The 13,615-nt window shown below is 35.9% G+C and overlaps 2 protein-coding genes across 2 annotated transcripts; both read left to right on the top strand.

The window, feature by feature from the left end:
* On the top strand, nt 1,491-8,846 carry LOC18784662 (ABC transporter G family member 24). The gene is made up of 14 exons (XM_007220232.2): nt 1,491-2,176; nt 2,379-2,455; nt 2,679-2,951; nt 3,160-3,223; nt 3,318-3,464; nt 3,623-3,657; nt 3,802-3,875; nt 4,081-5,006; nt 5,507-5,803; nt 6,333-6,827; nt 6,978-7,126; nt 7,538-7,827; nt 7,923-8,056; nt 8,295-8,846. The coding sequence occupies exons 1-14, from the start codon at nt 1,935-1,937 to the stop codon at nt 8,449-8,451; spliced, it is 3,360 nt and encodes a 1,119-aa protein (XP_007220294.1). The 5' UTR covers nt 1,491-1,934; the 3' UTR covers nt 8,452-8,846.
* LOC18786841 (probable pectinesterase/pectinesterase inhibitor 44) lies at nt 11,370-13,231 on the top strand. The gene is made up of 2 exons (XM_020557418.1): nt 11,370-11,769; nt 12,502-13,231. Exons 1-2 carry the CDS (start codon nt 11,370-11,372, stop codon nt 13,179-13,181), a joined length of 1,080 nt encoding a protein of 359 aa, XP_020413007.1. The 3' UTR covers nt 13,182-13,231.

The raw sequence follows: 13,615 nt of genomic DNA on the forward strand, positions 1-13,615 counted from the left end.
AGCCACATATATAATATATGGATTTATCATGCTTTCAATTTTCTTAACAGTAACAAATCATTTGACCCAAAAACAGAAAATAGTGACAAATCAGAAAGTTGGAAGCATCTGTAATGCAAATCAACATGTTTAAGCTGCTCATTTTGTATCTTAAAACAGAAGCAGAACCATTTTTTTTTTTTTGGGTCTAAAAGCAGAACCAATATCTTGAAATGTGTAAACTTGGCTTATGTTTTGGTTGAAAATCATAGCAAATTAACAGTAAGGCACATTCATCAAGCTTACGTTTCTGTCAATTATTTGAATAATAAATTAGTTTTTGTTTTTTTTTTTTCATTCATTAAGGAGGAAGAGGGGAGAGTATATATTGGATTGTCTCAAAATTGTCTCTTACATGATCGAACCCAGATGCATTTGAGGAGGAAGGTAGAGTTGGCCTAGTTTAAGGCTGTACTTCTGTATCATTGGGTGGGCCGCTCTGATACACTAGAGGAACCTTCTCACAATTACATTTAAAATTTAGTTTCATTGCAATTTTCTATAACCTAATCCAGATTAATGAATATTCTACTTCATCTCTTTGCATAAGCAAATATATAATCTGTACGTTCGTGCGCATGTTATTAATGTATAATTTGATTAACAGCCAATATGAGAGGGACAAATTGACTTATCAATTATCACTAAAAAGTACAATTTAAATTATAGAATAAAGATTTCAAACATACACACAATCAAGATGCCATTAAAATTCAAACTTGATACTTCTGATTCTACCTCTGATATGCAGGCATAAGCCCTTTTGATTGGGCAATAGTGATGAACTATTTCCTTAATTTATACTTAAAAATATCTATAATTATGGACTGGGCTTGAGTACCTTTTTCTTGACTCTTGATCAAAGGCCTAATATACAGGCCAATAAAAGTAAGCTAGGCTTATCGCAACTAACACAGGCCTGTGCCAAAAGGAAAACCCATAGTTCACATTTCTTCTTAGAAAATATATTCTTAACAGGTAATAATTTTATTTTTATTGATTTCCTGTTCTAATTTTTTTTTTGGGTCATAAATTATATCAAAAGGGCAAAAGAAACAACTGTGATTGGCTCTCTTTTTCTTGTATAATTCTATTATTTGTACCACAAGTAAGGATGATGACACACATGTAAAAGTGGGTTCCATTTTTATGAAAGATGCATGAATCATGCAAAATGGCCTTATAAAATTACCCTGAAAAAATCATTGCTTAGGGATTTTATTAAGGAATTTAAGCTTATTGGTGTATTATTCTATGTGTATTAGCTGTAAACCCCATGTTTTGGGAACTCCATTAGTAATTCAGAAGTTCTAAATTAGATGAGCAAATCAGAAAAAGAATATTTTAAGTTATATAAAACTAATATTTAATAACTTAATGCAATTAATTATTGTATAATTATTTTTATTAGTGAAACACGCTTTTGCCTCCCCAAATGGCGCATAGATTTAACAAAACCCTCAAACCCTTGTCCTGCGGAATTGTTTCAGACACGGACAATAAGACAAGACATGTCTGAAAGCCGGCACGAAGCAAACTAGTTCGGACGTGCGTTTGTTTACTTCTTTCTCAGGCCCCACCCATTGCATCTTCTTCTTCCTTCTCTCACCCACGTTCTTTGCTTCTCTCAAGCTCTCTTCCATTTGACTTCTGAACTCAACCCCAAAGCACATGGCCTCTGTTTCTCTCCTTCTCTCTATCACCCATTAACCAGAAAACCCCTTCAGTTTGTTTCCAAGCCCGCATTCAGATCTCAAACCAAGTTCCCCTTTTTATTTTGGGTCAATGTATTAAGCAGAGAGAAAGGGGTTAAACCCAGAATTCTTTTCTTTTTCTTTCACTTTTTTCCACTAAATTTCCAAAACCCATTTGAAATTTGGTATTTCTTTCTCATAATGAGCTCCAAGAGCCTCATAGGCACCAACTTTTGCACATTTGCTTCACTTGGCATCTTAGCTTTGAGCTTGGTGCATTGGGGGCAATTGGTTCAGTGCCAAGATGTTGGTGACAATGATCAAATTGACAACCCTGCTGTTCTTCCTTTCATTACCCAGATTCTCTATGGCCGCATATCCAATGTCACAGCAGTTCTCAGTCGACAGATTAGCAATCGTTCCAGCTTCTGCGTAAAGGACCCGTAAGCTTTATTCACTTTACTCTCTCTGTTTTGTTGCTGAGAAAATGCATGGAAAGAAGAAGAAGAGGGTGATTGAATTATAAGAATGGGTTGTGAGAAGTCAACTCAACTTAACCAATGGAAGCATAATGTTTATTCTTTTACTTATTGCAATTGCTCAGTTAGACTATTCTTAGAGTTTGATATAAAATTTGTGTTTCAGGGAAGCTGATTGGAACCAGGCTTTTAATTTTTCATCCAATGTGGAATTCTTATCTTCTTGCATTCAAAAGACTAAAGGTATAAGTACTTGTAATTAGGAGGAAGAGTGAATCTTACTATGTCTGGTTCTTAAGTAATGTAGGAAATGGACAAATTCAAAATATTTTTGTTTGTGTCTTGGCAATCAAATGTAGATGTTTGTTTTGCTTCATTATATCTTGCTTAGAGTGGCTGAAAGATTTAACAGTGGCAGAAATGAATATTTAACTTATTTTGCCTGGTTGTTTTGATGGTTCAACAGGAGACGTTACAAGGCGCTTGTGTACAGCAGCAGAAATGAAGTTCTACTTCAACAATTTCTTTGAAAAATCCAAGAGTGCAAATTACTTAAAACCTAACAAGAACTGTAATTTAACCTCATGGGTTTCTGGGTGTGAGCCAGGATGGGCTTGTAGTGTTGGCCCAAATCAGCAGATTGACCTAGAAAATTCACAGGACATCCCTGCCAGGACTCAGACCTGCCAGCCATGTTGTGAGGGTTTCTTCTGTCCCCATGGCATCACATGCATGATACGTAAGTAATTTAAATCCTTTAGTGTTTTCTTTCTTAATAATCTTCTGGGAAAGGACAAAGTATGGTGTTGATGATGTTTTGTTTTACTTTAAGGCCTTTTAATCAATATCTCCCAGTAATTAAGTGGTACTTTGTTTCTATGTAATGTATTTTCCTTGATTATAGGATGCTTCTGATTATTTCTTTTCTTTCTTCCAATTTCTTGAAGCTTGCCCATCGGGTTCTTATTGTCCCATGGCAACTCTGAACAAAACAACTGGTGTGTGTGAACCGTAAGTTCAGATTCTAGCTTTAATGACCACTTTATTTATGCTGTTCAACACAGCCTATAATGTGTCAAAACTATATTTTGATGTGGTTTTGCAGATACATTTACCAACTACCTCCAGGGAAACCAAACCATACTTGTGGAGGAGCAAATATATGGGCTGATGTTGGTAGTAGTAGTGAAGTATTTTGTTCAGCTGGATCATATTGTCCAACCACCGTGAAAAGAATTCCTTGTGGTAGTGGGTATTAAGTTCATCCCTACATCACTTATCAAACTTGTTCAATTTTTAGTTAATTGTGTGCTCATCATATACTTGAATTATATACGATGCATGCAATTTGTCCTTACTTCCTTCATATTATATGTTCTTCCCATTAAATATTTGTTCATCCAATTGCAGACACTACTGCAGAATGGGCTCTACATCTGAGAAACGTAAGTTTTATTTCAATCTATTTCTCAATTGCAGCATTTTTGTAAGCAATTGCGCCCCTTTTCCTTCTAACCTGGAATTTGGACTGTAGTTTATCTATTACTTTCTGCAGAAAGCAGCTGACCATTCATTGTTTTATGTTACAGGCTGCTTCGCATTGACTTCCTGCAATCCAAGCACTGCAAATCAAAATATGCATGCATATGGAATTATGCTTATTGTAAGTTGGCCACTTTATAGAAACAAAAACTCAACAGGGTTCAGTCTCACATGATTGATCTTTCATTTAAAGCACACTCTGCTCATCCTAATGAAAGTACCTATCTGATATATTCCAAAACTCCAGTTTTTTGTCTTACTGACTTTCTATATTATACATATTTTAATTTTGTGAAACATACTTATGCTCTTCATTTCTTATGCAGGCAGCTCTGAGTACTCTGCTACTTATTATTTACAATTGTTCTGACCAAGTTCTCACCACTAGAGGGAGGAGACTGGCCAAATCCCGAGAAGCAGCAGCCAGAAGTGCAAGGGAAACAGCAAAAGCACAACAAAGATGGAAATCTGCAAAAGATGCTGCTAAGAAGCATGCAAGTGGATTGCAAGCTCATTTATCACGTACATTTTCTCGGAAAAAGGACACCCCAGATCCTGAGAAACTTAAGATTTTGAATCAGTCTAAACCTGACATAGATGATGGACTTCCGATATCACCACATCCAAGTACATCTGGTGTCTCTCTGTCCTCACCTGTGCCATCAGAAGGAAAGAAAAAGGAACCTAGTGAGCTCATGCAGATTATGCATAAAATTGAAGAGGATCCTGATTGTTACGAAGGTTTCAGTATTGGAGCTGAGGATACAAATGTAGGAAATGTGCCAAAAGGAAAACAAATCAATACTCATAGCCAAATTTTCAAGTATGCTTATGCTCAACTTGAGAAAGAGAAGGCTCAGCAGCAAGAGTACAAGGACCTTACCTTCTCAGGGGTGGTTAAAATGGCTACTAATCATGAAATAAGGAAAAGGCCTCTGATTGAGATTTCTTTCAAAGACCTAACACTTACTTTGAAAGCAAAAAACAAGCATCTATTGAGGTGTGTAACTGGTAAAATTAGGCCTGGCCGCATTACTGCTGTCATGGGTCCATCAGGGGCTGGAAAAACAACTTTTCTTTCTGCCCTAGCCGGAAAAGCAATTGGATGCAATATGACTGGTTTAATTCTTATAAATGGAAAGAATATATCAATCCATTCATATAAGAAAATCATAGGTTTTGTGCCACAAGATGATATTGTGCATGGAAACTTGACTGTGGAAGAGAATTTATGGTTCAGTGCAAAGTGCAGGTATGCCACATACAGCTCTTTACAGATTCCACTCCAACAGAAAATATTCTATTCACATGTTAGTCATCTTTGCTACAATTTTAGAAATTTATTATTATAGTTTATTGTCAAAATGCTACTGAAATGTTTACAATGAAGTGATGATGCAAAATTCATGAACCCCACACAACCTTTGTAGCATTGTATGAATTTTCTGCAAACGTGTTCATGTTCTGAATGCCAGTTTGTAATTCACAATAACAAATATAATAGCCCATAAAAGAGCATGGTTTAAACTACTAATTTGAATAGTTAGTACTTTCAATGTTAAAAAAGGTTTCACATTTTTATTTATTCCTGGTTGAAACCTTTTCCTTTCTGATATAGCTAGAGGTATAGAAAGTGGAACCAAAAGAGGGTCATTGTTTGGATATTGTATTTGTATGTCCAAAATTTTTGTATGTCAATCTTACTGTATCGACTGCTGCTACTTTTTTATGGTGAACTTCGAATTTTTGAAGGTTATCTGCGGACTTACCAGAACCGGATAAAGTTTTAGTGGTTGAAAGAGTTATTGAGTCCTTGGGGCTTCAGCAAGTGCGTGGTTCTTTGGTTGGAACAGTAGAGAAGCGAGGAATTTCTGGAGGCCAGAGGAAACGTGTAAATGTTGGCTTAGAAATGGTTATGGAACCTTCACTTTTGATTCTGGATGAACCCACATCTGGTTTAGACAGTGCCTCTTCTCAGCTGCTTCTTAGAGCACTTAGACGGGAAGCTCTTGAAGGGGTAAACATCTGCATGGTGGTTCACCAGCCTAGGTAACATTTCCAAACAAGGTCTTTATGCTTTGAAAATTCACCATCTTTCAATGTGCATTGCATTCTTGTATTCTTTGATATTTTTTGCTTGAATAATGTATAGGAACAAAAGAAGGTCGGTGGAATGGGGCCTTTGGGTCTTACTAAAAACGCAAAATTTACATGTTCAGCATTTTTATAAAAATACTACCTATTATCGTGCAATATTTTATGTTTGTTACGCTGGTGGGCCTACTTTCTCAATGATGATATGCATGCACATATGAGTACAAAAAACCGAAAGCCAATTTAATAGTTTTAGTGCTAGCTACTGGGATTTATTTTACAGTATGAATTGACGTGCCCTGTAAAGTTGAGGCGTGTATAAAATTACTCTTTCTACTTATTGTTGGATCCTTGAATGTTCCAAGAAGCTTTAATGCATACCCTTGGTTAAAGAGAAATAGAACTCATCGTATATGATCAAGTGTGTTCTTTCATAGGATAAGTACTCTCTGCAATTCATTAATGCAAAAAATTTCTGCTTCAGCTATGCGTTGTTCAAGATGTTTGATGATTTGGTACTCCTGGCAAAAGGTGGTCTTACTGTCTATCATGGATCAGCAAAGAAAGTAGAAGAATACTTTGCAGGCCTTGGGATCAAAGTCCCAGACCGTGTCAACCCTCCAGACCACTTCATTGACATTTTGGAGGGTATGGTAGCAACGGAAAGAAGCTCGGGAGTTAGTTATGAGGAGCTTCCTGTCAGATGGATGCTTCATAATGGGTACTCAGTACCCCCTGATATGAGACAGAATGCCACTAGACTTGAATTGTTCTCAACGGATGAAAATTTAAATTATGAAACAAATCCTTCTAATGCTGGAACGGCGGAACAGTCTTTTGCTGGAGAGTTATGGCAAGATGTGAAAGGTACTGTGGAACTGCATCGTGATAAGATACGGCTCAATTTCCTGAAGTCCAAGGATTTATCAAACCGGAGAACTCCAGGTTTATTTCAACAATACAGATACTTCCTGGGCAGGTAAACAATCAAGATAGTACAGGTGCATTCAAATATTACAATTATTTTTCTTCAGATAATTGGTTTATTGAAATCTTCGTTTAATTTCTTTATTACAATTTTTCTTTTATTGCCAAGAGTTTGATATTCTCTATATTGATGTCTTGTCAGAGTTGGTAAGCAGAGACTTCGGGAAGCTCGTATACAAGCAGTCGATTATTTGATTTTATTACTTGCTGGAGCCTGCTTAGGATCACTTGCTAACGTGAGCGATCAGACCTTTGGTGCAGTTGGTTACACTTATACTATCATTGCAGTTTGTAAGTACAATCAATCACAAGTTATTAAGTTTCGTTCTTTATCTACACATGAGAAGCTCAAAGTTATAAGTAGTTTAGTAAATATAGTATATCCGGGTGTCAGTATGAAAGATGGATCAAATCCTCGTGGTGAGGAGGCAGCTTAGTCTCCGTAGTTAATCTCTCTCCTTGGGCACAGAACTGTAAATCTGTCTTTTGGTATTTTTCCTATAAGAGAAATTCATATTGTGTTACTGATTAATATAAAAAACTACGTACTACTGCCTAAAAGATGCATACCTACATTATATTTTGACGTTGATTTTGACTTTGATGGATCAATATAATAGTTAATGCCAACTCAACTTCCATTCCATTATGAATATGTGTAAAGTTTTTTCTTCCTTACCATGTTTCTTGTTGCGATTTCAGCTCTACTGTGTAAAATTGCGGCTTTGAGGTCATTTTCTCTGGACAGATTACACTATTGGAGAGAGAGCGCTTCTGGGATGAGCAGCTTGGCTTATTTTCTCGCTAAGGATACAATTGACCATTTTAATACACTGATCAAACCTGTAGTGTATCTGTCCATGTTCTACTTCTTTACCAACCCAAGATCTAGCTTTGCTGATAACTACATTGTTCTGCTCTGCCTTGTGTATTGTGTAACTGGTATAGCTTATGCTTTAGCAATCTTTTTTGAACAAGGTGCAGCCCAGCTGGTAAGTAATCGAAATACTCAATTAAAAGATTGTCAACTGCTCGTTCAGTTTTTCACATTCCATTGATATTTACTGACAAACTGCTGTTTTTGCAGTCGTCAGTCCTTCTTCCAGTTGTGATGACACTTATAGCAACACGGCCACAAGATAGTGAATTTCTAAAGATTTTAGCTAAATTTTGCTACCCTAGGTGGGCTTTAGAAGCATTTGTGATTGCAAATGCTGAAAGGTACTGTGCCAATTTCCCTATATCTGAAAAAATGATTAGAATACTATTACCTACTGAAAGTGAAAACTTTACCCCTAGCAATCTGCTCATGAAAGAGTCTAACTTTGTAAATCCGAGAACTGAAATGGAAGTGTTGGCTCCTGCTAAAAATTTAATAACTATAACAATAACTACTAGTAGATTGTTCTGAATTGTTATTTTGATCTGGATTATCTACTATTCCCCTTTTTTTCTACAGGTATTCTGGAGTATGGCTGATAACGCGGTGCGGGTCGCTTTTGAAAAGTGGCTATAATCTTCATGATTGGAATCTTTGTATAATCATCTTAACGTTCATCGGTATAGTTAGTCGAGCCGTAGCATTCTTTTGCATGGTGACCTTTCAGAAGAAGTGAGATATCAGAGATCAACAATCAGCACACCATTCTTTTGCAGCTCTCAAGACTTGCAAAGTGGAATCGTTTGAAGTGCTTATATCACCCTCGAAGTTCCCAAAGAAGTAACATACAGATTTATACATTGTTAGGTTGAATCATCTGGTTGAACATTGCCAAAGCAAATAGGTAAAATGACAGGCGAGATAATAGAGAAGCTTCTTTTTATTACAATTTTTTCCCCGTTTCTTTATTATAGAAATTATGGTATAAAATGGCTAAATATACCGATATAAGAGAGGTTTGCTTGCTCTGAAAATATTATATGAACTCAAATTCACAATTGTAACATAAAAGAAACAATAAATATGTAATTCACACAACTTTATAAAGTGAATCAAAACATCACTTAAATATCATTCGTGTCACATTTTTCGATTCAAAAGTAACAATTGAATTTACATATCAAGTTTTTCTACCATGTATTTTGTCAATTTCTAATTGATTCAACTAGGTTCATTGATTTAAGCTCTAAATTTTAAAATAATTGGGTCTTTATTGTCAATTTCATTTTTTTATTTTTGTAACTACAAAATGAATTAAATGCTTTCGTTTTTAATTAAAAACATGTATTTTTATATATTTTTATAATTTAAAAAAAACTATCAAATTTGGCAATTTCTTTTACTCAAGAAAACTTTGGCATATCTCTTTTCATAGACATAGATGTATGCATATAAGAGAGGTTCATCTTATCTTAGTTTCTCATCATTTTCATTTCATTTTTGGTACACTTATCAGCCAGCCATTCATGAAGTCCTCTTGCCATTTCATCTTTTTCATAATTTTTTTGTTTGTTCTCGGTCCATTAAACCACGTGCTAATAATGTTGGCTTCCATTCCATCATTTGATAAAAGTTCCTCTGCCTGTATTCAAAGAGTCATTGGAGAAAACCATGCAAGCTATACAAAACGCGACCTCTATCATTTCACATATCAAATAAAGACAATATTAAAATTGAAATATAGTTTTAGAAAGTGCATAAGGGAGTAGACATAGGCGTTAGTCAAATTGGTTAGAGTGGATTATGCTGCCCATTATGCACTCAAGTTGGCTAGAGTGGATTATTTCTATAACTTTCAATTTGTGTTTTTTTCTTTTTGTGGATTTTCATATGGATCCTTAAATAGAGGAGGAGCTCCTCCTTATAATCAATGTGGTTTTAATAGGTGTCAATTTTTTTTAATATTTCTTTTTCTTTTTTGTTGAAACTTTGTTAATGTTGATGGAATTTGGTAAGTGTCAAAACCCCATTTGTTTTAAGGAGTAACTCCTTAGTTTTAAGGAGCCAAACCATGCTCTTTTCATATTGGACTTAGGAGTAGGGCTAAGTTTTGGTTCAAATAGTGAGTTTGGTACTGAAAAATTCAGAGGGTGAAACGGTCACAGGTACATTGAATTTCAAGAAATTGAACAAGTTGAGCTTCAGTGAAGTTCATGAAATAATAAGATGGGTGGAGTTGAGAGGGGGAAATATATTGAAGGGAAATTTTTGAAAAACTAGCCAAAACTTGCACATCCTAAAAGACTTCTAAACCTTTTTTCTTTTTCTTTTTTCTCAAAATATAACCTTAATATAGTGCTCAAATTCCATCTCTTTGATAGAGCTCGAAACCGAATTTTGGTTGAAATTTTAAGGGTCTGAAATTTTGTGGCATAAGTAAGAAATTAAATGCTTTCCTGGCTTTTGTTCATTTGAAAGGATATATATGTTTCAGGTGTAAATAGGTACAAAATCTTTAAAAAAAATAAAAAGGGTGCATTGTATATCATATTATGATCCATAAATGTCATCCAAAGATAAATATCATGATCCATAAATGATATTCTTCAAAGATTATTGTTGCCTTCCACAGGGATCCCATACTCACCAGGATTTTTGTGAGTGCATGATTTGTCTCCTTATTTTACCTCTCCATACTAAATTTCAATTTGTGTTTTTTCCTTTTTGTGTGGATTTTGGGATTGGATTTCATAGGGCTATAAAGTTTCAGGGTCAAATAGTGATATTGGTGATAGAAAGTTGAAATGGTAACAGTCTTTAGGTTAGGTGCATTGGGTTTCAAGAAATATTGAAACAAGTTGATCTTCAATGCAGTGAGTGGATTTGATGCAAAGTAAGAAGTTAAATGCTTTACTGGCTTTTGTTCATTTGAAGGATATGTTTCAGGTTTAACGAGGAAACAAATCTTTAAAAAAGAAAAGAAAAATGGTGCAAAGATACTCGTACTCATACTATGATCCATAATTCGTACATATATTCATATCCATTGCCTTCTCTTCTCTCATCATTTACATTTTCTGGTGCTATGAGGCCATTCATAAAGTCATATTCCTCCCATTTCATTTTTTTCATCATTTGTTTCTCTTCTCTTTCCGTTGACCCCCGCGCTGATAATGTTGACCCCCAGTTGATAAATGTTCCTTTGCCTGCATTCAAAAGCTCATTGGAGAAGACCAAGGAACTTGTGCAAAATGTGGCCTCTACCATGTCACATATGCATGCTGGTGAAGATTATGAAAATTCTACTGTTGTGGTCATTTCGTACTGTGAGGATTTGCTTAATGAAACTGCTGACGTCTTGGATTGGTCCCTTTCTACAATTGATGATCTTAAAGGTTCATATACGTACATATTTACTTAGATTTGTGTATTGGGATACAGTCATAGTTTATAGATGTGTAAAACTTATTTTAGTTTTTATAGTCTAACTATTTTAATATAGATGCCATATATGTATATATACATATATTTATTGGGTTAAAATGACAAGAAAATTATTGTATCTATGGCACAGCTGATGTCGTTTCCCATATGAGAACATGGCTGAATATTTCGCAATCCAAAGAAAAAATATGCGTGGACACTTTTCAAAACATGATCGACTCAAATGTTGCAGAGAGCCTTAGACAAATGACAAAATCAATCGATGAGGTCCTTGGTATGATCCAAGTGCAGCAGCAGCATCATCTTCATCGTCATAATTCTACTGCAGCTCCAGGTTCAGATCCTGCACTTTCCTGGACGGCAGACGTCACCGTTTCACAGGATGGGAGTGGGAAATTCAAGAGAATAATGGATGCCATTGCGGCTGCACCAAGCCATAGCCAGAAGCAGTTTGTGATATTTGTGAAGAAAGGAGTTTACAAAGAATATGTGAAGATTGATAAAACAAAGACCAACTTGGTGTTGATTGGAGAGGGCATGAGTGTTACCACCATATCTGGAGATAGAAGCAATGCTAGTGGTTGGGCAACAATGAAGTCAGCAACATTTGGTAAGACACCAAAACTTCTTCTTTTTTCTTTTTTCCTTTTTTTTTTAAAAAAAAAAAAGAAGGCTAAACTGTTGATTTCCCCTTAAATTAGTACCAAATTTTTTATTTAACCCTTAATCCTTTTTTTATTTATAGAAAATTAAGGATCTCCTCTAAACTTGTCAAGACGCCCATGGGGTACATGGGCACATTGAGTGGAGGTTTGCGGGGTGGAGAAAGTGGGGATCCTGGGTTTGGGGGAGTATGATGGGCTGGCTAGGGGAGGATGGGCTTGGTGGGAGCGGGCTGGGGCTGTGCCATACTCTCTTTTTTTTCTTTTTTCTTTTTTTTTTATAATTATTTAAGTGTCACATGCAAGGAATGTGACCATCTTTAACAGTAAATTGGATTAAATATGAGCAAATTTAATGATAGGGAGAAATTGGCTAAAAAAATTGAGATCCTTAATTTTCTAAAAACAAGGGATAATGGATCAATCAAAAATTAGGTACAAATTTAGGTAGAAATCAACAGTTTAGTCTTCTTCTTTTTTCGGTAATTCGCTAGGGAAGGAGAGTAGAAGGAAGAGTATTAAATTGGATTGCCTCAACAGTTTAGCTTTTTAAATAACATGTTTGAGTCCTGAACCTAAATGTGTCAAACCCTAATGTTCTATTTAATTGACACTCCATACAACCAATTATTATTTTTTGTTTGTAATTTAAAAATTCTGTGAATTGATTGCTTATGTAGATGTAAGGGCCGAAGGATTCCTTGCAATGAACATAGGGTTTGAGAACACCGCAGGACCAAGCAAAGGGCAGGCAGTTGCGCTTTCATCCGGCAGCGACCGGTCGGTTTTCTACCGGTGCAAGATAAGTGGATACCAAGACACATTGCTGGTGTTGTCGGGCCGACAGTTCTACCGAGAATGCACAATCAGCGGCACCGTCGACTTCATCTTTGGTTATGGCACAGCCGTTTTCCAACACTCTAGAATTATTCCCAGGAAAGCCATCAAAGGCCAACAAAACACAATCACCGCCAATGGTAGACTTTCAGAAGACTCGTCAGGGTTCTCGTTCCAGTTCTGCAGAATTGAAGCAGATTCTGATTTGGTGGGCAATGTTAACTCTACGAAGACATACTTGGGTCGACCTTGGGGCAAATATTCACGTACCGTGTTCATCAAGTCTTTTATGAGTAATATTATAAGGCCAGAGGGTTGGCTGGAATGGAGTGGGGAAAATAATCTTGATACTTTGTATTATGCTGAGTACAAGAACTATGGCCCGGGTGCCTCGGTTGCAGGCCGGGTCAAGTGGCCGGGTTATCATTTGATTTCCGAGGCCGATTCGTTTGCAGTGGACAAGTTTATTGGTGGGAAGTCATGGCTGCCATCCACCGGTGTCCCATTTAAAGCAGATCTGTAGGATGTATCTTATAGAGGATTTAGTTTAATTAGGGTTTTCAAAGTGGAAGAAGAAGCGTTTGAAGTGCTTCTGTTACCCTTAGAAGTAACATAAATATTTATACATTGTTGGGTTGAATCTGCTTGCCCAACATTGCCAAAGCAAATAGGTAAAATGACAGTCTCTGGCTGATGAGTTCACAGTGGCCAAGTTTTTTTTTATGAGAACTCATTGTTGCCATCCACAGCCAGGCTTATTGTCTTTTACTTTACCTTAAAGCAATGAATGTTAAACCACATTTTAATTTTAGTCATAGTGATTTTATTTTTCTTGTCCTTGTGCTTGGATTTCATTTTGAAATTTTTTTCTAATTGGCTTCGGACAACAAAAACTTTGTTTAAACTCTGAGTATATTACTCAAGGGTTGATCATGTCTATAAGATTTGATTTTTCAA

The sequence above is a fragment of the Prunus persica genome, chromosome G2 (assembly GCF_000346465.2).
Source record: "Prunus persica cultivar Lovell chromosome G2, Prunus_persica_NCBIv2, whole genome shotgun sequence".
NCBI lineage: Eukaryota > Viridiplantae > Streptophyta > Magnoliopsida > Rosales > Rosaceae > Prunus > Prunus persica.

Coding starts and splice junctions, on each gene's coding strand:
- LOC18786841 (XM_020557418.1), top strand. CDS start 11,370: ATGATCGACTCAAATGTTGCAGAGAGCCTTAGACAAATGACAAAATCA. Junction 11,770..12,501: donor AATGAAGTCAGCAACATTTG/GTAAGACACCAA, acceptor TTGCTTATGTAG/ATGTAAGGGCCGAAGGATTC.
- LOC18784662 (XM_007220232.2), top strand. CDS start 1,935: ATGAGCTCCAAGAGCCTCATAGGCACCAACTTTTGCACATTTGCTTCA. Junction 3,658..3,801: donor GGGCTCTACATCTGAGAAAC/GTAAGTTTTATT, acceptor TTTATGTTACAG/GCTGCTTCGCATTGACTTCC. Junction 7,828..7,922: donor AACAAGGTGCAGCCCAGCTG/GTAAGTAATCGA, acceptor CTGTTTTTGCAG/TCGTCAGTCCTTCTTCCAGT.